Source organism: Schistocerca americana, chromosome X (assembly GCF_021461395.2).
Source record: "Schistocerca americana isolate TAMUIC-IGC-003095 chromosome X, iqSchAmer2.1, whole genome shotgun sequence".
In the NCBI taxonomy this organism is placed as follows: domain Eukaryota; kingdom Metazoa; phylum Arthropoda; class Insecta; order Orthoptera; family Acrididae; genus Schistocerca; species Schistocerca americana.
Window position 1 is genome coordinate 568,913,858 of NC_060130.1, and position 27,232 is coordinate 568,941,089.

A 27,232-nucleotide genomic window follows, 5' to 3' on the forward strand; every position below is an offset into this window, starting at 1 on the left:
TGTTAATGTTTTACATGTTCTGAAATATTTTACATTCATGCATGTGTGCAGTGCAATGAAAATAAAATTACTCTCATTGCGAAACGATCCGCAGCTGCGATGAAATTTTTGGAAGTTTTCTTGATGCTTTCAGTTGCCACTCTCTTTATTTTATGTACGATTATAGAATTTCGGCCTGAGACCATTATCAAGTATTTTATAGGTGAATTTTTTAGTAGTAAATTATGTCATGTATGTAAAATGGCCGAAGGCCGAAACTGTACAATCGTACATGAAATAAACAGAATGGGAGCTCAAGGCATCAAGAAATCTTTCAACAAAATAAAATATGCAAAACGAAAACGTGATTTACAAAGGGGATGTGGTATTATCAAGGAAAAAACCGAGGAACATATCATACTTTTTGAGCAAACTGAGATTAATAAGGTACAAAGTGAAACACATTTTCTCTCTCTTTCTCCATTCAGTTTTTATTTAAAAATACGTACATTATGACTGTATTTGTGTTTAAAAAACAGAGCAAATGAATGAAACCTTAGTAACAGTGGCTTGCTACAATTGTTATGAAGTTCTAGAGTAACCAAACCGACTGCAGAATCGTCAGCTGGAATTATTCATCAGTATTTTTAATGGGTTAATATTTATTCCTGTCGATAACGGCCAATCTCATTTTCCCAACTGTGTACACTCTGTCAATAAATCCAAAGTAGAATGTGGTGTGTGTTTATATGTGCTCAGCACCATATATTGTATGCAAAAGATGAGAGACTGCTTGGATTTATTAATCATTCTCAATATCTGCACCATAACACCAATCCTTTAAATAAAAAATCAAGTACGTTATTGATATGGCCGCATCATACACAAAAGCAGTTCCTAGGAAAAAGAAACAAATTTCTATGTATGTATGTAGATGCAAATACGTTGTACCATCAGTTTCAACAGACGGAGAGGTAATCTTCGAAGGTTTCTGAGTAGTAACCCGAAAAAACTCAACCTCTTCAGATGCGGAACCAGTTGACTTGCATCATGGTGGTGGCAGGGAACAGTCGCTCTTCTGCAAAACATCTGACCCATCGATAGGTTCACTGAACTTCGGTTCCAGTGTGTTTCTTGCAGTGGTTTCATCTGACGTGGATACATATCTGAATCATAAGCACATAAATATATTAATATTTGCTATCAATGTGACAGTGAGTATGCATCTTATTTATAGAATTCAGGGGGATAGGGTTATCATTAAACTTCCACTACTTGGGTCAGAGTGAACAGAAAATCATTTACTGTGTGGTTACCAAACTTTATAGGAATGATGTTCAGAATGTGCTCAGCAGCATTTGCGTTGTTAGTAGTGTTAGTGTCACGTCCTGCCGTTTGGCGTCTTTACCGATGCGCCAGTATAAATTTGAAACACAAGCATCAGTGTGCGTTACAGTTGCGGACAGTCAATATGAGTCTGGACAAGGTGACCAGGGCTTTGCTCGTACGGCTGTTTTATCAAAACAACAGTAACAGTGCTGCTGCTCTTCACAAGTGTCGAAGTGTTGAAGCAATACTGAGGGGTCATCTCTCCGCTCAGGGGTTGAAGAACATGATTCGGAAGTTCGAACTATTTGGCGTTTTCAGAATTGTTCTTGGGAGAGGTCGACGGCCATTTGCGCAACAAACTGTCGAAAGAGTTCCTGTTGCCATGACCGAGAATGCAGTGCACAATGTGCGATATACAAGCATTGCACTAGCGGTGTTCTGAGAGTTGTGCATTATATGTTCCACCGTTAGAAAAGTGCTGCGAAAAATTATGAAATGGTATCTGTAGTGCGGTTCCAGGCTGTCGTTGACGCAGATTGTCATAACACTGAGCAGTGTTTGCAACCTGTAACGTTTTCATGGTAAGCAATTGACAAATGTTACCATCTAATGTGAATATTAAAATCTGCTGTTCTCAATAGTTTACTCATTATTTCTCTTCTGCGTGTCTTGATAAATGTTTCCTCGAAGTTTCAATCTCCTACGATCACTTGTTTGTCCCAGGGAACATCACCAGTAGTGAATGCTTCGTTACAACCACTAACTGCTTTCCAACCATGGCAGTCACTACTTACTGGAAAGTGGACGATGATCTACAGTCCAGTTACCACTTCCCGGTCTGAATAAATTACCAAAAGAAAGTCGCCTAAGCAGGGGCAATATTGGGCCCGCGAGGTCGTAGTGAATTCCACTTTTGTAAGTAATTAAATAAATAAGATATTAGGAACTAGTTTTAAGCGTTAGTTGTTGTTATAAGTATTATTGGAGTGTAGTTACGTAAGTGTAAGTGTTATTGGCGTCGCAGATAAGTTAAAACTGTGTGAAAAGTACTTTTTCTTCTTACGCTTACATTCCTAATATTAAGTCTGACTTTACATACAGGAAACATATGAAAATAGTAATATAAATTCGTATTTCATTACATCTATTACACCACATCCAGGTAACAGAAAGCTTACACCATTGCGTCAGGAAATAACCTGGTAAAAAGCGGAAAATTCATAGTAAAGGTGACCGAGAAAAAATCGAAGCAGCTGCTGTGGACAGAAATACGGTTTTTGTGGAAGTTTTGCGGTACCACGATGAGTTCCGTGTTTTCTCTACTCTCACGTGAGGAAACATGGTGCTGAGGATGCTCCTTTAGACGGATGTCGAGTATCATATTAGTGCTATTCCAGTAGTTGCTGTGGGAAGATGTGAGACACCAGGCTTAGGTCAACATCAGCGTTAATACAGACAGTAATAACCTAAATTAAATCGATAGAAACTGTCAGTTAATATTATAAAAATAGAGTGAAAGGTAAAATCAGTCTGTATCATCAGAATACATGCTGGTGAAAAACAGAGAAAACTATTTTTTACGATATATGGATGGTCCTATTACTTGGAAAGAAATTGTTGTCATTCGTCTCTAAACTATAGAATGAGAAGGACAGAGAATTTATATGTAAGTAGTTATGAATTAGCTGCACACTTATGTAGATACAGTATCGGTAGAGGAAGAGCTGTCACATTCATGAAGCAGGAATATAAATAAAAGGATATAGAAATAAATGAATTACATATAGATCAGTGTACAGAAACATGTTCTTGTGAGTTAATGTTGGGAAATGATATGTTTGTGTTTGTCTGCGTAACTGTGAATTACCGATAAAAGTTTTTGATGGCTCATTGTGATATTTGTCACACAGAATGACGGTATTATTGATTTGTTGTGACTTTAAAGTCGACTTCTCGAGGGAATCTGACATGAAAAGTGATCTAGTGGTGCTTACAGCTACTTGTAAATTTGTCATAAACTTCCCTGCTCGACTTGTAGAAGATAATAGTACCGTTACAGATAATGTATTCATACAACAAGTGGAATTTAAGTGGTAAGTGGATTATGAGATCACAATGTACAGTGAATCACATTACATAACATACGCCATCTACAATTAAGAAACAGGATGATATATGAAAAACGAGTAAATATTCTAAAGAAAACATAAAAATATTACCTGGAGTGATGTCTGCAATGAACCTAATGCTAGATTTAAATATAAAATATTTCTTAATAAATCTGTATCCAACTCTGAATGTAGTTTTCGAGGTAAGATAATTAAATGCAATATCGGGAAGTCATTAAAGAGACCTCAGTGTACTACAGGTATCATAGTATGTTCCAAATGAAAAAATAGGAAGAACTGATAGTGTTCCTAAAAGAGATTGATGTTATAAACAGTACTGTAACATTTTAAGAAAAGTTGTAGTAAAACCCTGGAGCATGTGCCTGCTGTCTGATGTTGACTGACGAGACAATTAAATCAAATCTGTATGGAATATTGTTAAAAGAGACATGGAAGAAACCCATGGAACATGACATCATTTTCCTGAAAAGACAGATCTTGTGTAGTAGAAATTTTTAATCATAACTTTTGAGCTACTCGTGGAAACAGTTCAGAAGAGAAAGCTAGTTAAAGAAACGATACAGAAGGTATTTAGTGAAATAACAAGTGATCCTACTCTCTCCTCTGTAATCTGGAATATTATTATGATCCTAAAAGAGTCAGGTCTCAAATTATGAGTGTCATTCCGCATCAATTGTAGAATACTTCAGAAGAAATGGAAATTTATGCCAGACCGGGACTCCAACACGTATTCCCCGCTTGTCACCAGCATTTGTCTTAGCTGCTTCGGCTAACGCCAGCAAGAGCGGCCGAAATCTCCATTTGTCCTGGTGTCCTGGTTTCTTCAATCCCTGCTCGAGGCCTAGTCTGGCACAAATTTTTATTTCTTCTAAAATATGCTGCAACAGTTACAGATCCTTACACGCAGTTTCATTCTTAATCGAATACCGCTTTTGTTCGTCAACGCAGTGTTTGAGACTGCACTACAACATGTCTCTGAAAAGTAAAGTCTCCTGTTGGGTGATTAAGTTCACCTACAAAACAATACGAATTCGTGGGCCAGTAACACGTATTATGTTACTATGGAATGCGTAATTAATTCAAGACGTTTTCCAAGATGTGTTGAAACATGTCGCTGTTAGGCCTCTCTTTGCGAAGAGTGGCACCACAAATGTCAATAAACATCGTGCAGTGACCTTCCTTATAGCATACTCTACAATTGAAGGTGACATTCTCTTTTTGCTGGCATCCCTTTAAACAGCTGCTAATATTAATCACAAGCTCATTCTACTTTCATTAACTATGTAACTTATCAACAGTCCACATAAATTTGAGAGTGACAGAGACATTCATAACTACAACACTAGAAGAACAATACTGATCAGCACAATCTGCACAGTCTGTGACTTGGGCGCTGGACGGGGGGAGATATAGAGCTATAAAACTCTTTGTTGGTACATGAATAGAAATATGGTGTTTCACAGACATAAAATGTCAATAATTAGTAATTTATGCGTAAAATACCTGTAAACGACCAGCATGTAATCAAATACGTTCTTTACTACATGCTCAGTTTACACATTCCACATCATAACGTTTATCATGAATATGACTTAATGCATTTATGCTAATGTATTCTAGATAACTGTGAAGAGCACCAATTCATTTATTTCCTGTTGAGAACTGCGGAAAGCTAGTCATAAAATTCTAGAACGAACTTTAAGTAATTAGACAAGAATAGACGAATTACCCAACGTAAAGAAACGTTTAAGTAATCACTCTTCCCATACGTGAATAGAATGAGAGGATGTCTTAATAACTGATACAATGGGACGTACCATCTGCCACGCACTTCACAGGGATTTGCAGAGTAATGATGTCCCAGAAATATTGCAACAGACTTCGAAGGGTAGTAGAGGCTGCCTCGAGGAACAAATCGAGAACAGGAACCCGTGTCTGTAAACGTCGTCCAACGGTGCTACAGGGCATCGAAGTTACATGCACCGGAACCTGCTGCTGGGCCTCCCGTTTGGCAGCAGACGCCATGTACACTGACGGACTGTAGGCGGAACATCTCGCAATGTCCTTTGACTGTCACGATGAAAATTGTACAAGGCATAGCTAGCTGCTGCGTAGAAAGGCCTTATCTCCAACTGATGGAATGCTGTGTTGCTCTCGTAGATAACGGTTTTGGACACGGGTTTCCATCGGTACTTAATTTTTCTTCTAGAACCCTCTAAAACCTCAAATGTTTTTCGGTATACAGTGGAGAAATAAAGTTCAGATGAAAATCTGTGTCAGAAACTCTCGTCTACCAAGGCAGAAGACAATCGCATTCGCAGGAAATAAGTCCTGTCTTCGCAGTATCTAGATCCATCTTCTCCACAGGTCATAGTGACAATGAGCCGCGATAGCTGAATTGCAAACCAAATTGCGAGACACTCCGACTACGGTCCGTCAGCGTACAAAGTCACGTTTGCTGGCGAAGTCTGGTCTAGTTGCAGGCGCCGGCACCTTTAACTTCGACGCTCTGTAGCGTCGTTGAATGACTTTCTGACACGAGTGCCCATCATCAACTTGTCCCTCAAGACACTCTCTACAACCATTCGAAATTTGTCGCAACGTTTTTAGGACACCATATATATGTAGATCGACACTACGATTTTTTGTGCAGGGCAAAATGTTGTGTGATACGATACTACAGACGTGTACCTAATTCATTTTATAATTGTTGCACATGGTTGAGGAGTTATATGACATTGAATATTGTCCTTAATTGTTGGACAAACTCGTTTAGTTCCTACTAGTTGCACGGATTCTACCAAATCGCTAAAACAGACAAATGTGTTTTCGTTAACATGTGCTGCTGAAAGTTTATAGTACCATCTAGGAACTCAATAGAACATCCCAGTACCTCGCCTGTGTCCATGGCTACATACTGTCATAGAACATATGACGGCACTTGGAATACACGGTTTGCTGGTACCTAATCAGAACTGTGCCACCGATGAGTGCTACCATGAGGATACTCACAAAGGAACTGCATCTGTGGACTCGCCACCTGGGAAGTCATCAAAATATGGAGCAGTATCGTCAATGATAGGGAGCTGTTCTGCACCTTGGAGTGCTGGAAACAAAACAAAACAGTTCTCTTCAGCCATTTATAGCAGTGTTATAGCACTGTTATAATATCACACGTTAATAGAGCTACGTTTGTAAAAAGTTATTTGGCTTTACCCGATATTTCTCCGATTTTATACTTACCTAGTGAAATCAATCGTGTTAGTTAAGTGGAAAGTCATTTAATGCCAAATAAATCACCTATAACTCTATGTAAAAAAGAACAGTGGGCATCATATTAAGAATCTGAAGAAAGACATACTGACACAAACATTACCGGAAGATGGCATAGCGTCAATTGATATGTGGTTGAATTCTTTACTTTCAATATCCACTGTGGAGAAAACTGCTACTGTTCTCTCCATAATCGCGCTCTGCGCTCTAGCTGTCTGCTAGATGTACTGAGTACAATCGTTAACAGTCATGTTTAGTATTTTGACGTCTTTAGCCAATTTCTCTATATGGGGTCACTGAGAGTGACAATGCGACACCGAGTGACAATGAGGACAACTTCAGGAAAGCATCGTAAAAACCAAATTTTTAAATTATGTGACATTGTCATGTTCGAAGATCCTTGGATCCATTTTAACAGGTGGAGGACTTTGTAATATTTTTTTGTCATTGACCATTACTGCTGAACATGTCTAGTGGTTTAGTGGTCATTGTATTGTTCGAACAAGGTAAACTCTGTTGTACTGTTTCTTCGGCACGTTTTTATATCTAGCTTCTAAAGCAACATTTCTTGTCGTAATTTTACACTTATCACTCATGTTAATGTGAGCATAATCTCCCGAAAGATTCTACACGTATTTCAAATGTACTCCTACGTTGTCATGTTGGAAGTCATAAGAGACGTAAGTCATGTAGTACCCACTGTGTAAAACAGTGACTTTATATAGCATCATATTAACAAGTGAGAAAAAGGTCTAAGCATTAAATCTTCGTTGAAACTCTGAACTAAAAGTTGTAACACTTATATCGGTTAGAAGTAGATTTATATTACGTAACTTTGTATCTGTAATTATTAAGTGTTTATTCTTTGTTAGTTAATGTCATTGATTCGTGACAGGCTATTCAAAGCTGTCAGGTATGTATGGAAAAAGGTAAATGATATTTAAAATAATGACATTTTATAATATGTGTATATTCAAAAGAAAAAAATGTTACTGGAAAGTGGTTTAAGCTTAGGCACTTCTATTGTAAAAATAAAAGACGTAGGGAAGTCCCTCCGCAACGGAAGTGGCTTGGCGCGATGTACAAGACGGTTTTGGCGGTCGACCTGGGTAGCTCCTTGGTGTGAACGGTACGCAGTCAATGGCTAGGGAGGCAATTGGAATCCGCTTTGCAAGGAACTTCGCCTCGGTTATGGATTTCGCTGTTGCATGGTACTCTCATCAATAAGGAATGGCTCTTATACGTTAAAAATCCGTCGCTAAGAAGAAATCTTATAGAGCATTCACACATCAAGTGCCGTGAGTACAGTGAGAGGCCATGTCGTTTGCCACTACCACTACGCCACAGCTCCACCAACTTCATACATACATATATTATCAGAGCATGGACCAGTTAATTTGTGTGAGTGATTTTAATAATAATCCAAGTGCTATAAGCCTGTGTTTACAACCATATCTTCCATTCTCATCATGAACCTATGCAGGGCGCTCTCCTAAGTGTTTATAAAACCGAGTATCATGTTTCAAATGAACTAGTGATTTATTCATGTTTGTCAAATGTGCAAGAATTAGCAAAAGTTTAAGTTAGTTAGAATTTTGCTAAGGAGCTCTCAATTTATTGCAAAGTAGAGTTTTGCAATAATTCAGTGCCAGACTGTGTAAATGTTCTGTCTAAATTACCTACTTCACAGATAATGAAAACAGTACATCAGTTGCATTTATTTGAAACATAATTAGGGTTGATTACTGCCATGAACGATTTTTTTAAGTCAATTGAGCTTATTGTTGAATAATTTGACTTGAAAAGTCAAAAAGTAAAAATATAAACTTTTCCAAGTTAAGTTGAGAGTTAATTTTGTTTAATTTAGTCTTTGCTGCTGAAGTAATCTTAGAGCTTGAATAGTCACACCATACTAGTTTATAGAGCCCATCATATTCTTCACATATTCAAAAGATTAATGGACTATTATTACTGCTAAGGAAATCTTATATATTTCTATAAATGCGAGTATAAACAGTGTGATTGTGGTATTATTTATTTCAATTGCGGTATTTATATGTCAGTTAAGTCAGAAGTCCCTCGTGGCCAATTTTAATTATCCACTTCTGGCACGAACATATCAGTACTGATCCATATAACAACATCTGAGTGTTGCTCTTATAGTGTGAGTTTGGTACAAGTTTGCTTTCTATGATTACTAGTATGTGCATTATTGGTAACTACTGCTGCTCGCAGCTCAGAGTGCCCTGTGTACTTTTGTATCCTGTGTGCTATTCAAACGGAATATTAATACAAGTAGCTTCAATAAGTGACACTCAGTTTTCGTAAACTTACATTTCCAAATTAATGAGCCTAATTAGGCTGGCTACCATGCGTTTTTTATTCAAATATGTATTGTAATGCTTTCATTAAACCCCTGACTTAGAGCCTGTTTTCTTTTTCTGTTAACTGCAATATATTCAAAATTACAGTCCAATACCTTTATCTGTTAGACTCACCCGCGGTCAATATTTCAAAATCCTCTCAGAAGGTAGCGGCAGGCTAGTGTTATAAAGTATCCATATGACTTTCGAATATTTTAAGTGACCTCAGAGCAGTTAATTACATAAAAAAGCTTTATTCTTAATTTCGTTGAAATTTATGGACTCTCGTGATAATTTAGATATATAAGGTGCAGTAAAAGAAAAGGCATGTAAGAAAACTGTGAGCACGGCTTCACGTTGCCATGGCTGTATCACGTACGCTGCATATGTTTGGTTGGGAAGCTCTTGCGCATCCTCCACACAGTCCCCATTTCCCCTCATGCAATTTACATTTTTTTGGAGCGTGAAAAATGACAGTCGTGGCCGTCGATATGCTTCGGACGAAGAGGTGCACACTTGGGTACAGTCATGCATCCGTAGGCAACCGCAATCATTTTTCCATGAAGGCACTGAACATTTTGTCTCACTTTGGGATAAATATATTAACATCTATGGCAATTACTTTTGAAATAACAAAAAATTTCCTTACTTTTTCTTATCTGTATGTGTGTCGTTTATATATTATATTAGAGTAAACGATTTATACTTGTTTTTATCATCTTTGTCTTACACATTTACAGTTTGCCTTTTCACGAATTTCATTGGCTACTGTGGCCAATATTATTTTGGTAACTATCTGCTCTACAAGGTTGTATGTGGTTTTACTGTAGCGAACGGCCGATTTGATCTCTGATCTTGTTTCTGAGACGGTTGCAAAGTGTTTTGTAAATAACCACAGTTTTCGTTGTTTTGGTTGGCGTAACAAAGAAACATTTCGATTTCCTTCCTGACGTATAATGAAATAAGAAGAACTGTTTAACAAGAATGTAAACAAAGGTAATACATTTGCACAGTAAATATATTATTGATTTTGAAGACGTGTGTTTGGGTACAAAACAAAAAATGCGTTTTGTAACTACGACAAATTCAGTACAGTGAGAATGACGTGACAACTGCAATGATTTGCACAATATGATGAAAGTAGTGTGCACTATGGATTTTCACACAATATCTACTGACGGTTACTAGGTCACTGCTTGTGTCCTCCTGCTGAGACGTGGTACATATATAGAAATGAGGATGCTAAAATGAAACAGGAAGTGTTTAAGTATGAATGCATTGTCCCTCTAGCAGTAATGGAAACTGTAGACGTTTTACTTATGAAATCTGGCCCATACAACTCTTTCGGAAAGGTTTTTACATGAAAAACGCAGTACCGGTTTATCGAAGGAGCAATCAATAAACTTCTATGTAATTTTTCAACCAAGGTATGTGTTTCTTCGGATAAATATATTAATATATCTCAATGGGAAAATTAAATTTTCTTGCGATGTTTCTCATAACTTTCAGTAGTCTGCCTTGACATTTGTACATATTGCGAAAAACAATGCTCTTATAAAAATGTTGTAACGTTTCCTGCGAGTCTTTTGTGCTGACCTTTTTTAAGATTGGAAATCTGTTCTAAGATTGATGTGAGTCAACATGCGTTCGTCATCTAGGTTGCTAAATATTATGACGATGTTGAAACGGAACTTGTTGTCCCGTTCCAGATTTTTCTCAATAAATTCGGGTACAGGGGAATTATAGCAAGAATGTTTTTACTCTGCAGAAGTAAATCCGTGGGTAAATAGCAGCAGAGAATGGACCAAGCGGTGTTTATTTATTTATTCATTGATTTTTTATTTCGTGTGTGCCACGTTTGCTTGAATCCTTTCCCTTATGCGACCTTGGACTGTATGAATGAGATATTATGAAAAGTAGCAGAAAGCGTTCGTAAGAGGTCGTAGCATTGCATGAGTAGAGTGGTTATGTGTTAGGATAGTACCAACCCCCAAAACACGAACAAATTTGACAAAGATAGTGTACAAATCAGGTCAGAGAGGTCACGAATGCACGAGTATTGGCGAACCATCCCCTCCACCACCTTTTGAAGGAACAATGTTTAGGCGAGGTGTCTGAAAGTCCACTTGCTCCTGGGTAGCGGTGCTGGACAGACGTGGAAACGCAGTTCTCGATTTTGGTAATGTTAACAAAGGTATTAGAGTGTCTCAAACCTGCTTGTTAATATGGTCCAGATGTTGAAATCAGGTGTGATATACCACGAAACCTCCATAAGGGAGTTTGTTTTCATAATTTAGTCAAATTTCACTAGAACTTTGCGTTTGTGAATTGGTTAGGCCACGCACCATGGGCCTTAAGCTCACGGTCGTATTATTGCTCTGTGCTTAACAGACGTTCACTCATATAATGTATTTTAATGTGATCTTTGTTTTACAGTAATATTTAGGGGGATTTTCATTTATTTTTCATATGTTTTCTTTGCCCCCCAGGAACCGTGGACCTAGCCGTTGGTGGGGAGGCTTGCGTGCCTCAGCGATACAGATAGCCGTACCACGGGTGCAACCACAACGAAGGGGTATCTGTTGAGAGGCCCGACAAACGTGTGGTTCCTGAAGAGGGGCAGCAGCCTTTTAAATAGTTGCAGGGGCAATAGTCTGGATGATTGACTGATCTGGCCTTGTAACACTAACCAAAACGGCCTTGCTGTACTGGTACTGCGAAGGGGAAACTACAGCCGTAATTTTTCCCGAGGGCATGCAGCTTTACTGTATGGTTAAATGATGATGGCGTCCTCTTGGGCAAAATTTTCCGGAGGTAAAATAGTCCCAAATTGGAATCTCCGGGCGGGGACTACTGAGGAGGATGTCGTTATCAGGAGAAAGAAAACTGGCGTTCTACGGATCGGAGCGAGGAATGTCAGATCCCGTAATCGAGCAGGTAGGTTAGAAAATTTAAAAAGGGAAATGATTAGGTTAAAGTTTGATATAGTAGGAATTAGTGATCTTCGGTGGCAGGAGGAACAGGACATTTAGTCAGGCGAATACCGGATTATAAATACAAAATCAGATAGGGGTAATGCTGGAGTCGGTTTAACAATGAATAAAAAAATAGGAGTGCGGGTAAGCTACTACAAACAGCATAGTGAACGCCTTATTGTGGCCAAGATAGACACACAGCCCACGCCTACTACTGTAGTACAAGTTTATATGCCAACTAGCTCTGCAGATGACGAAGAAATTGAAGAAATGTATGATGAAATAAAAGAACATTCAGATAGTGAAGAGAGACGAAAATTCAATAGTCATGGGTGATTGGAATTCGGTAGTAGGAAAAGTGAGAGAAGGAAACATAGTAGGTGAATATGGAATGGGAGTAAGGAATGATAGAGGAAGCCGCCTGGTAGAATTTTGCACAGAGCATAACTTAATCATAGCTGAAGGTTGTATACATGAAAGAAGCATGGAGATACTAACAGGTTTCAGATGGATTATATAATGGTAAGACAGAGATATAGGAACCAGGTTTTAAATTGTAAGTCATTTCCAGGGGCGGAAGTCGACTCTGACCACTATCTATAGGTTATGAGCCGTAGATAAAAACTGAAGAAACAGCAAAAAGGTGGGAATTTAACGAGATGGGACCTGGATAAACTGACTAAACCAGAGGTTGTACAGAGATTCAGGGACATCATAAGGGAACAATAGACAGGAATGGGGGAAAGAAATACAGTAGAAGAAGAATGGGTTACTTTGAGAGATGATGTAGTGAAGGCAGCAGAGGATCAAGGAGGTAAAAAGACGAGGGCTAGTAGAAATCCTTGGGTAACTGAAGAAATATTGAATTTCATTGATGAAAGGAGGAAATATAAAAATGGAGTAAATGGAGCAGGCAGAAAGGAATACAAACGTCTCAAAAATGAGATCGACAGGAAGTGCAAAATGGTTAAGCAGGGATGGCTAGAGGACAAATGTAAGGATGCAGAGGCTTATCTCACTACGGGTAAGATAGATACAGCCTACAGGAAAATAAAGAGACCTTTGGAGAAAAGAGTACCACTTGTATGAATATCAATTGCTCAGTTGGGTACAAAGTTCTAAGCAAAGAAGGGAAAGCAGGAAGGTGGAAGGAGTAAATATAGGGTCTATACAAGGGCGATACACTTGAGGACAATATAAAGGAAATGGAAGACGATGAAGATGAAATGGGAGATACCACACATCGTGAAGAGTTTGACAGAGCACTGAAAGACTTGAGTCGAAACAAGGTCCAGGGAGTAGACAACATTCCATTAGAACTACTGACGGCGTTGGGAGAGCCAGTCCTGACAAAACTCTACCATCTGGTCAGCAAGATGTATGAGGCAGACGAAATACCCTCGAACTTCAAGAAGAATAGAATAATTCGAATCCCAAAGAAAGATGGTTCTGACAGATGCGAAAATTACCGAACTATCAGTTTAATAAGTGACGGATGCATAAAAAATAACGAGAATTATTTACGGACAAATGGAAAAACTGGTAGAAGCCGACCTCGGGAAAGATCAGTTTGGATTCCGCAGAAGTATTGGAACACGTGAGGCAATACTGACCCTAAGACTTATCTTAGAAAAAATAATAAGGAAAGGTAAACCTACGTTTATAACATTTGTAGACTTAGAGAAAGCTTTTGACAATGTTGACTGGAATACACTCTTTCAAATTCTGAAGGTGGCAGGGGTAAAATACAGGGAGCGAAAGGCTATTTACAGTTTGTACAGCTACCAGATCTCAGTTATAAGAGTCGAGGGACATGAAAGGGAAGCTGTGATTGGGAAGGGAGTGAGACAGGGTTGTAGCCTCTCCCCGATGTTATTCAATCTGTATATTATGCAAGCAGTGAAGGAAACAAAAGAAAAATTCAGAGTAGGTATTAAAATCCATGGGGAAGAAATAAGAACTTTGAGGTTCGCCGATGACATTGTAATTCTGTCAGAGACAGCGAAGGACTTTGAAGAGCAGTTGAACGGAATGGATGGTGTCTTCAAACGAGGATATGAGATGAATATCAACAAAAGCAAGACGAGGATAATGGAATCTAGTCGAATTAAGTCGGGTGATGCTGAGGGAATTAGATTAGGAAATGAGACACTTAAAGTAGTAAAGGAGTTTTGCTATTTGGGGAGCAAAATAATTGATGATGGTCGAAGTAGGGAGGATATAAAACGTAGACTGGCAATGGCAAGGAAAGCGTTTTTGAAAAAGAGAAATTTGTTAACATCGAGTATAGATTTAAGTGTCGTGAAGTCGTTTCTGAAAGTATTTGTATGGAGTGTAGCTATGTATGGAAGTGAAACATGGACGATAATTAGTTTGGACAAGAAGAGAATTGAAGCTTTCGAAATGTACTGCTACAGAAGAATGCTGAGGATTAGATGGGTAGATCATATAACTAATGAGGAGTTACTGAATAGTATTGGGGAGAAGAGAAATTTGTGGCACAACTTGACTAGAAGAAGGGAGCCGTTGGTAGGACAAGTTCTGAGGCATCAAGGGATCACCAGTTTAGTATTGGAGGGCAGCCTGGAGGGTAACAATCGTAGAGGAAGACCAAGAGATGAATACATTAAACAGATACAGAAGGATGTGGGTTGCCGTAGGTACTGGGAGATGAAGAAGCTTGCTCAGGATAGAGTAGCATTGAGAATTGCATCAAACCAGTCTTAGGACTGAAGACCACAACAAACAACATGTTTGCTTTGTGTACTTGCTTTCCCGTCACGTGCTCGATTGTAGCAACCGCCACATTGGTAGACTGCAGTTTCGGTCTGAAAATGTATAGTAGTCGACTGAATAACCATATGGTAGTGGGTGAGTGTGAGACAGAGAACGAATAAATTTGTGTGTCCGTATTTTTTGCATTTCTGTTGGCTCCTGCTACTTGGCCACGTGTGAGGAATAGTACTGATGTATTTAATGTTTCTTGTGCCCCCATAACTATTTGCTTCGCCTACAATGAAGTGCGTTAGGTAAAAAACACGGTTTTAACTCTTGAATCTAAGAAAGTTGTGGTTTTAATGGACGTTGATGGAATAAAGATTTGCAAAATTTTCCCGCCATATGGTAGTAAATGTTCTTCCACCCAGCTCAGTAACGTGGAGTTGTTTCTGTAAGCAAGATTAAACCAAAATTGGCAGTCATAGTTCAGTTACAGTACGTTATAACGAAAATTTAAATATTTAGGTTAATACTCTTCTGTCCTGACCGAGTTCGCTTGTAGTGTCTTTGCTGAGCTTGTTCTGCGTGACCTTAAGCAAATGATTGTAATAAGCATGTGTTTAGGTATAATTGTGTGCCTGCATAAAATTACATTGAAACCAGGTCCGCGCTCCCCTCGCCCATTCCGTAATTATGTGGCGAAGTGAATAATGTTAACTAGAGAGACCGGTTGTGATGGTGTATATTCCAACAGACACAGTTATTGAAAGCCAATAGGTATTGAATAAACATCAATTGTTTCCTCCCTTCATCATAAAGAATAGGAAAAAGTCAGTACCACAGTTGAATGCTTGGTTATGAAAGTAAATTATGGCTCTATGCTTCCGATAAGGGCCTGCATAAGTGCCTTCTGTAGTAGTAAAAAAAATATATTACGTTATCCGTTGCCTTCAAATTTTTACCGATTGGTTAAACCCTCCGGCCAGAATTTATTAATACCCGACAATAATTCTCAGGTGCCCGTAATTTCGCTGACCACACGAATTTGTTAAACCATTACTACAGATGATAGCTTGCAGGAGCTGTAGGACATGACAAGCGACGGTAATCTTCTCACCAAGTGGAGTTATAACATTAACTATACCACCACCAGTGGGAAGGCTACGTAGCAATGGAGCATGGTGACAGCCAGAACGAAATTAGATTGTTACAATTTGATGACTGAAGATAGTTTCACCAACTATATTTTGTAGGCAAGAGGAAGAGTTATACTGACACACAACTCCTGTTCATCATATTGCTCATCAGTACCCTCAATTAAATTTTTTGAGACAAACCCTTAGTGACATATGGGTTGAGGAAATCATATATTTTTAGGATTATTTGACGTTAAGTGCTACTGCATCTTAGGTGCCTTGGGAAAGTAGTAAAGTATGTGTAAGCACGGTAACTTATCTTCTTCCTTCATTCCAATAGCATTCGATAACGTCACAAACACATCACTTAACTACACAAGATCAACACCGTCCAGCATATGACAAACTTAGATATATGACACATTATAAACAAATTGGACGATAGAACTGAGCTACCTTCGCTAATGTTGCTTTATCCGCTGTTTCATTTTAAAATTAGAATACTATCTTTTCTAGCGGGTTTGATTACCCATATCTCAATTTATCCGGCCTAAGTGAAAGAATTAGACACATAGCGGTAGGAATGGGAACCATGGAGCACTGCGTCCGCTTATATTAAACGGAGATACTTCTAACATGAAAATTAATCAGCTTAACAAACAAGGGGTAGACTTTCAGGTTCTATAGTCCAAAAATGTCACGAGAGAGTAAATCCAAGGTCGTGGCTACGGACGACGAGGGAACAGTGAAGGTCATGAGTAAATTTTGTCTTCTCCAAGTAAATGGACAGATGGAGTAAAAGATACATAAGGAAATTTGGTTATTGCATAACGAGTGTGTGGAGCCCGTAAGTCGCTTGTATTGAAACACTCAGCAAGTATCTATGAAAAATGCTCAGAAGTATGTCTGTAGGACCCACGGGAGGCCTATATACTGCCAGGAGGTAAACGCGTTTCCTGAAGGAAGTGACCTTTTGGGTATGAACTTCTTGAGACAAACAAATGATTTAGATAATTCCTAATAATTAATTGCCCAACACCAGTACTTCCTTTGTTTCCTGTTAGTTATCACGGAACTGTCCAGTAACGAGTCAACATAGGGGCACATTTCCATAGGTTGAGTATTAGGCGTTTACAACAGTGTCACATCAAACCTGGATTCGGAACGACATAACATTACAAACAGCTAAGGAAAAACCACCGCAGTATGATTCACCTATATTATTTTATCAAAAATATACAAATTAGTGGACATAGTTCGCGGTGTGTCCACCCTTCATCTTTATGACTGCTTTATGTCCGCTGGGGACACCTTCAGTGAGGTGACTAAGTGTCTGTGGGGGAATGGCAGTCCATTCATACTGAAGAGACGAAACCAGAGAACATGGCTATACGGGACACTAGGGTCTGGAGAGAAGTCGACATTATAGCTCATACCAAAAGTATTCCATTGGGTTCTGGATGAGTTTCTTGAAGAGCCAGTCTATTTCAGGAACGTCATTGTCCACAAACCATATCCCCCCAGCTGCTTCTTTATGACAGCTTACAGTGTCATGCTGCTACAAACGGTTACTGTCCCAAGTTGTTCCCCTGCTTTACGTAATATACAACGTTGTAAGTGGTGTTAAACTGCATCTGCATTCAGAAATTTCTTAAGTCCAAAAATAGGGCAACAACCTAATCGTATAAAAAAAAGTACAACACTGGCACACCACATCCTTTTTACCTCACTTTTGGCACTGTTCTTGATGGATGGTAACGTTCGTCTGACATTAGCCAAACCCAAACCCTTGAATCGGACGGCCACAAAGCATATCGTCATTTATTACTTCAGATAATTCGTTTCAGTCGTCAACTGTCCAGTGGCATCGATCATAACACCACCTCAAGCGTCGCTTAGCTCTGACTACAGAAATTTGTAAAACGGTAATGAAATCGAGACCCAAAGCCATCGACAGGCGATATACATCAACGGGGACAGTTGAAAATGTGTGCCTCGACCGGGACTCGAACCCAGGATCTCCTGCTTACATGTCAGACGCTCTATCCAACTGAGTCACCGAGGACACAGAGAATACTGCGACTGCAGGGATTTATCCCTTTCAAGCTCCTTGTGAGACCCACATTCCCAACTTAACGTCCACACCACACACTACATTCGTAATTCCCCTGCCAATTACACTCATTACTCGAGGCAGACAATCTTAACGAGTCCCGTAAGAGTTCGGGCAAGGCGTGTGCATCCAGCACAGAAGAATAAGGTTAATGGCCAGTTAGCCTTAACTATATGAAGATGGTATCTGTTTTTTTGGACATGTCCGAAAGAACATATACCGTCTTCATACAGTTAAGGCTAACTGGCCACCAAACTTCTTCTTCTGTGCTGGATGCACACGCCTTGCCCGAACTCTTACCGGGCTCGGTAAGATTGTCTGCCGCGAGTAATGAGTGTAATGGGAAGGGACACTAAGAGTGTAGTGTGTGGACATTAGGCTGGGAATGTGGATCTCACGGGGATCGTACAAGGGCTAAAACCCTGCAGTTCCACTATCCTCTGTGCCTTCGGTGGCTCAGATGGATAGAGCGTCTGCCATGTAAGCAGGAGGTCCCGGGTTCGAGTCCCGATCAGGGCACACATTTTGAACTGTCCTCGTTGTTGTATATCAACGCCTGTCGACAGCTCAGGGTCTTGATTTAATTATCATTTCATTCTAAGAGAGCTGCATGGTCACCAATGCTATCTGTTCTTTCGGACATGTCCGAAAGAATAGATACCATCTTCATACAGAAATGTGTGGCTTGTGAGAGGTACCTCGACCAATTTGTTAACTCTCTGCTCACAATCACTGCGCTACACCGATTGCTAAAATCACTTCCGCTGATTTCAGGCGATTTCTCACAACCACTATCCACAATTCTCGATGGTAGCTATACGTCGACATATACGGTCTACCCCAGATTGATTTATCTGCGACTGTTTCTTCATGTTTCCACTTCAAAGTCATAGCATAAGCAGTAGACTTGGGCAGCTTTAGAACTTTTGAAATGTGACTGATGGATTTGTAGCTCAGATTATATCCAATGACTAGTCCAGTTTCAAAGTCACTAAGCTATCGGACCGACTTATTCTGCTGTTACTGTTGCTGTACTGAAAACACAATACTCATGCCTCCTTTCGTACTGGCGGGTCAGCCTCTCGTGATAGCTAGTGATCAGTTCCGTATTATATGGGGTTGCCCGTATGGTTTTGATCAGAAAGTTAATGAATACAGGATGAGTCGTCAGAGCAATTGTGCGTAAGTAGGACTAGCATCTTACAAATCTGCAATAGTATACTCAGCCTTCCCGTAGAAATAGTAGACGAGTGAGTGGAAGAAGAGGACAAGTTCTGACTGAAGTATATTAACAGCCAACAAGATTATCGGCAATAGTGAAAATTATCGTCAGATCTAAAGGAGTTCCCTTCATTTCGAAACTTTTACTGGTAAGAATGATCGTAATTTAGTCGAGATTTCAACACGTAAACATGTGTAGCACTTGTTTAGGTAGGATATATAAGGTCATTAACAGCCTCAGACGTTGAATGATCACTGTGAAGGACACGGAGGTGCCGCGTAGCCATTGATGCGGCATTATCAGCATCTGACAGAGTTTAAAAGTGGTCACATGTTGAGCCCTCATTTGGCCGAGTGTTCGTATCGTGCAACATTCATCAAGATTTGTGGAGTTTTCGGATGTGGCAGTGGCTAGATGTTGAGCTGTATGGCAACGGGATGGGACGCATACTTGTCATGTTTCTGGTTGACGACGTCTGACCAGTACAATGAAAGCACACCGCGCTGCACGTCAAGCACATCGAACCCCTTCACATCTGTGCCCACCATCCGAGAGCAAGTAACGTACTCCTTGCATCATTCTGTTGCATACCGGACCATTACACGTAATCTAGCTGCAAATGGACAAGCGTGAGCTGCTGTAAACAACACAACACATACAGCTGCTTTTCAAGTGGTGCCTTAGCCGGGAAGCACTAAGAGCTGTAGAATGGCATTTCTCTGTAACATGCGATGAATCATGTTGTCAGCTTCCCAAGATGTCGATCTTAATTATGACGGTGACCTAATTCTTTCAGTGTTTTTCAGAGGCACAGAGGTGTTATTCCTGGCGTCATGGTGTGGGGGAGCCGTCAGGTACATCTTTATGTCACGGCTGGTAGAATTGTAGTGACTGGACGAACTCTGACGGCGCAACGGTACGACACGTGCATCCTGCGTTCTAATGTGTTACCGCTCATGAAACAGTATCGTGGTGCCATTTTTGAACACTCACCTTCACTTGTCACCTATCTCTATGAACAGTTTGCAAGATGTGGAGGTACTCCCACAGTTCACAAGATCCTTACGTCAGTCAGCGATGGAACATTTGGGGACCCAGCTCAGATGTCAACTCCTTCTCAGAGCCAATATCCACGAAATCAAGTACCAGTTACAACAGTTGAGCGCCATATTGCCTCAGGAGAAGATGGAAGTATTTCTATTTCCCTCTACAGCAAGGCCTGACCGATTCGCATGCGTGTCCTGCAACTATCGTATCGTACATACAAGATGAATTCATACGAGTGGCAGTGAAAACGTATTGATGAGTAGTTGAAATCAAATACCCGTCCGCTCATGCGTGTTTCTGGTTCCCATGGTATCCGCAAAATGTTACAGAGAACTGGTAGGATAGTTTCTTTGAAAAGGCCACACAATGTTCCTTTCCGCAGCCATGCCCAATCCGACTTTGTGCCCCGTATAATTATTTCGTTGTAGATTGGGAAGTGAGTTCTGAACTTACTTTCCGGAAATGATCGCATCGTAGAATGATAAAGTTATATGTCTCGTGAATATATCGAATGTATGAAAACGGTTAAATGAAAACTGGACTATAGTGACACACCGTTACTGAACAGTTGTTCTCTCAGATTTAATATCAACATCTAAATATGATGGCCAGTACCTTAATCCAATAGGGATGGAAGAAACGAAACATCTAGTGCCACATATTGTAATCAGGTTAAAAGGATACCTTGTAATGTATTTCATTTATGTCGCCAGAAAGACAATTGTACACAAAGAGACGGTTGGTACGTAAATAGTTGTTCAAGCTGAAGCATTCATGTACCTCGTTACAAGTTACTATCGTTTCTTATAGTATTAATCTAGTGAGAGACATGCTCCGGTGATTTGGTTGGCAATGACTTCAAATTCCTCATCATTTCTGGAAGCTACGAATAAGTTAGACAATTTAACATGCCATCGATGTCAAATTTATATGTGTTAGACCACTAACTACTGTAGATATCAATGTGGAAGGAAATCTGTTCGAGCCTCAGTAACTGAAGAATCTCAGCTTTAGACAAAGATATATTGAGTGATGATAAGCATCCGTATCAGCATTGAAACACTTTATAACATACCTGATCAAACGGGAATAAAAAAAATTATAGCTGTAATGTTGTAAAGAGACTTACTGTTGACAAGAAGAAAGGCGACGATCCAAACGAATGATTTCATTTTAGCTGAGAACTCCTCCGCTGCGATGATGTACGCACTGCACGGCAACTGACAACCGAATAAGCCTTACTCTCTGCACTCACTGCTGAATGGTCGGCAGCTGACTCACTGGCGATGTGTCACAACTGCGTAGTGGAGGGCAGTATTCCTCCTTCCCAAGTTTATCACGGACTTCCCCGCTAGTGCGATCATGAGTCACGAAGTGAAGTCCACAGAACTGTTAATCAAGTACATAAGAACTCAGTTGAATTTATTTTAAATTATAGTTATCTTTTAGTATACTGAATCTAAAAAAGTCAGAGTGACTAGATAAATTTTCCATTTCAGCTGGTCCCATTTTTTTTCCACATTCAATCAATAAATATTTACTTTTACACATATCTACGTTTACAGGTATTACATCCATAACCGTATGTGTAAATTCTCAACACTTCGTAACGAGTCGCTACATTGTGACGCATACTGATTATAACACCTTTCAAATGGCTTAAGCAATGATCGATTGAGAGTTTGGCATGTACTTCAGCTGCATTGACTTCAGGAAACCAAAGATGTAATAAATCCTTAAAAAAAATAATCTAAACTTCGCCAGAACAGGTCATGAAGGCCCAACGGTGCCAATTGACCGCCGTGTCATCCTCATCCACAGGCGTCACTTGATGCGGGCATGAAGGACATGTGGTCAGCAGACCGCTCTCCTGGCCATATGCCAGTTTACGAAACAGGATAATCCTGAAATAAATAGTGAATATTATTTACCATTCGTCAGCAATATTACCATTTAGCAGTCTTCGGGAAAAAAAAGACACAAAGCTAGCAACAACTCATGTGATATAAGGCCACAGTAATTTATAGCTCTAAGTTTTACGCTTTGCAGAGTTTTGAGACTGCTTAATCGGTGGATGCATTTCCACACTAAAATCGCATTATATAGCAGTGAACAGTGCAAATGAATTGCAAACAAAAAAAACTTTTAACAGAGTAACAACTTACTTCTGTAGTAAGGCAGATCGAGGTGGTGTTAAAACTGAAGGAGGAGATTTTCAAAATCAAACATACATCTTGTACCATATTACATCATTTAACTGCCTACTTTCATATAAAATAGCGAGAAATTATAAGAATCACAGAGATAGAAAGTTTCTTCCAAACCAGAAGTAAAATAGGACAAATACTAGCATATATATAGCTGATACATAAAATAAATAGAAGAAAACTCCTTCTACAAAATACAGTGCATCAAATATGTATGGCAAGCATCAGACTAAAAGAAAAAAAGGAAAACAAAAACAACAGCAGAGTAATCCAGGTGATGCTGCGCCTTTCGGCTGTGTTGATGATGGTTGAAATAACGCGCCCACGTGGCGTGGACGTTACAAAGGCATAAAGCCCTTACCAGAAGTTTTAGGAATTTCTATGGGTTCGTTGGTTCTTTAGTTTGTCCAGAAACAGGTACTTCCCCATTTCGACTGTGCTTTACCCAAAATGATACCTAAGTCCATATAAATTGAACAGTTAAAAGAAACGTATCTCACAGTCAGAGAGTCTGTATTTTCTTACTTTTGGATAACAGTTACTCTCATTCGGGCTTCGATGAAAGTAAATGCATTATTAAATTCCTCAACATAAGAACAAAACATACTTCACTCTAATTCCGCAGATTTTTTCTCACAAACAACTGTCATGAGTGTACAACACAAGAAGTAAAAAGCTAATATCTGCGGAAGAGAGTTAGTTTCAAGCGAATTGTTAAAATAGCCCAAATGTCGTAAATGTCCTAAGTGTAAACTGGTGGGAAATTTAAAAAAAATGAGCTTCTGCCCTATGAGTGCCAATTAAAAGTAGATCAATTACTCGAAGTATAGAATCCAAGATGATGCACCATTAGATATGGAAGTAGACTGCAGCACCGAATACGTGCTGTCAACTCCACTACAAGAATTGAAATAGAGACCGCAATCAGTGATCTCCCACATTACAACACAGCACATCCGGCCTAGGTTAAAGGTTGTGAGAAATTTGACATCCAAGATAGTACTTCAGATTTCCAGTAGTGGTTGGTTGTTTGAGAAGACCCTGCAGTAACGAGGTACATTATACAATATCAATACCTCCAGCAATATCTTAAGCTTGAGTCTGCAACTGGACAGAGTCACCCGCATTAAATCCGCCAACAGCGTTCCGGATCGAAGGAATACATTGTTCTAAATACCGAAATGTGGCTCCTGTCATTTATGACTTTCAAAAGGATTTTATGAAGTTATGAATAACGCAAACATATGGAAACACATGGAAAATATAGATATGATACTGCGTGAAAGGTTTGACAAAGCGTTGAAAGACCTAAGCCGATACAAGACCCGGGGAGTAGACAACATTCCATTAGAACTACTGTTGGCCTTGGGAGAGCCAGCCCTGACAAAACTCTATCATCTGGTGAGCAAGATGTATGAGACAGGCAAAATCCCCACAGACTTCAAGAAGAATGTAGTAAATCCAATCCCAAAGAAAGTAGTTGTTGACAGATGTGAAAATTACCGAACTATCAGTTTAATAAGCCACGGATGCAAAATATTAACATGAATTCTTTACTGACGACTGGAAAAACTGGTAGAAGCCGACCTCGGGGAAGATCAGTTTGGTTTCCGTAGAAATAGTGGAATACGTGAGGCAATACTGACCCTACAACTTATTTTAGAAAATAGATTAAGGAAAACCAAACCTACGTTTACAGCATTTGTAAACGTAGAGAAAGCTTTTGACGATGTTGATTGGAATACTCTCTTTCAAATTCTGAATGTGGCAGGGATGAAATACAGGGAGCGGAGGGCCATTTACAATTTGTACAGAAACGAGATGGCAGTTATAAGAGTCGAGGGACATAAAAGGGAAGCAGTGGTTGGGAAGGGAGTTAGATAGGGTTGTAGCGTCTCCCCGATGTTATTCAATCTGTATATTGTGCAAGAAGTAAAGGAAAGAAAAGAAAAATTTGGAGTAGGATTTAAAAGCCATGGAGAAGAAAGAAAAACTTTGCGGTTCGCCGATGACATTGTAATTCTATCAGAGACAGCAAAGTTCCTGGAAGAACAGCTGAACGGAACGGACAGTGCCTTCAGTGCAGGATATAAGATGAACATCAGTAAAAACAAAACGCTGATGATGGAAAGTAGTCCAATTAAATCGGGTGATGCCGAGGGAATTAGATTAGGAAATGAGACTGTAATCTCCCCACGGAAAATTACCCTATACCACGCAATAATTAATAATGGTCAACCAAATCATCCACATGTATTTACATTTGAAAAGTATCTGATCAGATTTTCTAGTAATATATGCGCCGACAGCTCGTCGACGCCAAGGTATTTTTCTAGTACGTTTATTCCTTGGAACAACAGAGGTACAGAAATGTATGCTCCCTGGTTATTATATAGAGTGAGAGAGGAACAGCTTCGGAAGTATCGGTTGGAAGATTGTCGGATTGCTAAAGGAGATTTATGTACTCTTCTTCGCGCTAAAGCGAGCTAGGAAAGTTTGTGCCGCTAGCGTGATAGATAAAGAGAAAGAAAAACCTGTAAGAGAAAATTACATGAGACTTGGAACCAACAGAAAACGGAACATGTACGGAAATGGATTCAATATACAATTTTCCTCAGAAATAAGGTTTGTGACCATTTTATTCTAGAGTGAATGACGAATGAGTTCTCTGTCTGAACCATTGATGATTGTCTGGGCCCTGTAATTAATTGGGAAGTTTCAGCTGTGACGAAGAGAGCCTGCAATCTCTGAGTTTTTTTGAAATCGTCCAAAAAGGCTTCGTCCACATCTGAAGTTTTAGATCTGTCGTAAACTGAACGAATTGTTCAAACGATCGATTTTCCCAACTGAATGCAGAGCTTAATAATAATAACAAATGTAAAGATCTTTTCTAGCAAGCCAGCCGCTGACTATTAAGACAAAGGGCTCCACCAGAGATTCTACTAGGCTAATTTCACGTAAATAATATATTTAAACTGTACACAGATAAAGGACAGAGAGAGAGAGAGAGAGAGAGAGAGAGAGAGTGAGAGAATCCTCCACTAGCATAATTGTTTCTCTGTCTTTTCACGGATCAGCCTAACTAGAAAACACGTAGCCCTGACTTTATTGTACCGATTTATGTGTGAGAGGGAAAGAGCGATAAAGGCGACAGATACACTTCTGTACAGACAAAACATTACACCAAGTTAGCGGCAAGCTGCATTCACATAGACTTTCATCATTTACAAAAGCAGAGTAGAATTCATTATAATGGCCAATCCGTGACAGGACACGTTTTTGGACGTTGTTAAAATAATTTTGTTCTCTGTTTCATGTGAACTACGACGAGACAACTTAACTTGGAAAAGAGAAGAAATACTCGCAGGCAAATGAAGTGGTTCTACAAATAAAAGCAGCACGCTCGGCGCAGAAAAAAGGCCAGATCTATAATTTTTTATTAAAGCTTGCTAGTATTGAGGAAGTAGACGTAGATTTGAACATTTACTAATTGTGTTCATGCCAGACGTAGTTTGATTGACCTGCCCTAGTTGCATTTACCTGTATAAATACTATAAGAAAGTAGCCACAGAAGTATTGTTGTGTGAAGGGAGATATATACATATTGACTGTAGAACATTTATATGGTTTGAACTAGGGCAATGTTTAAGATGAGTCAAGCAGAGCAGAGCAACACGCAACAGCCTTCAGCTGTGAGCACGGATAATAGTGATGTAGTAAGAAGTGTTGTAGAACCGATCGCTACAGATAGTTCAATAGAACGCCCGGTAGACACGGCTGGAGATGTAACAGCAAGTACGCAACATGGATTAGATCCATTAGTAATTATCATGAGACAGATGCAGATGATAACCGAGAGCATGAATAATATGAAAACCAACATTAATGCGAAGTTAGCCTCAGTTACCGAGGGGCAAAATGATTTGAATGCGAAATTAGCCTCAGTTACTGAGGGGCAGGAAAATCTGAAAGCTGAGATTAAGCAGCAGTTACATGACAGTTTTTCCGAATTAGAGCAGCGAAGACAAAGGAACTTAAAGATCAGGCCTAAGAGACGGAACGAAAATTAACTGCACAAATAGAATTGTTTAAAGCTCAATGTGAGGAATCTACTCAACGCGTACGTGTAGAAATGAAGGAGTATGTGGCTATTAAGATAGATACCGTACGGGAACAGGTGGAAATGGTTCCGCAATTAGTACAAAAGCAAGATGCCATGTCATGTGCAATTGCGCAACTTCCTGAATTGGCACGTACGCAGACGAACCTAAAGGAAAGTGTTGAACATCTGACCGAACGTCAAGACGTTATAGACCACCAAATTAATGTATTAACGGGTAAATTATCCGAAATCACATTAGAAAACAAAAGGCTTATGTGTGAAAACGTTGAGCAAAATGTTAAAGCAGCATTCCAGAGTCTATGCGGCAAACAGGAAGAGAATTTGTTTGCGAAAGGACTTGAGGAAGTGCGACAGCAGTTAGGTGCTGATATCGAGCATTGGAAACAAACGATAGAAGAGTCGATACGCGTTTCACAACAAGGCTCAGAACAAATGAATACCGGCCAGCAGCAGAAGTTGGCAGCGTCTGTAGAGCCAGTTACTGCACATTCGCACACGATACCGACTTGTGTGAGTAACTCGAATATTAAATTGCCACGAGCTAGTTTTTCGCGTGAAGTTGGCAGCGTCTGTAGAGCCAGTTACTGCACATTCGCACACGATACCGACTTGTGTGAG

General features: G+C 39.6%; 1 protein-coding gene and 1 non-coding gene across 2 annotated transcripts in view; one reads left to right on the top strand and one right to left on the bottom strand.

Annotated features, from left to right (window-relative positions):
* Positions 1-628: 628 nt before the first annotated feature.
* Positions 629-27,232, bottom strand: part of LOC124556176 — a 40,812-nt gene continuing 14,208 nt past the window's right edge. Inside the window, exons 2-5 of the mRNA XM_047130173.1 lie at positions 21,566-21,673; positions 21,414-21,504; positions 6,450-6,543; positions 629-1,145 (exon numbers count right to left, since the gene is read on the bottom strand). Of these exons, the coding sequence (XP_046986129.1) occupies positions 1,028-1,145; positions 6,450-6,543; positions 21,414-21,504; positions 21,566-21,673 (411 nt within the window). The 3' untranslated portion in view covers positions 629-1,027. The remainder of the gene's footprint in view (positions 1,146-6,449; positions 6,544-21,413; positions 21,505-21,565; positions 21,674-27,232) is intronic.
* Positions 18,460-18,534, top strand: Trnat-ugu. The gene has a single exon. It is a non-coding gene; the product is annotated as a tRNA-Thr (tRNA).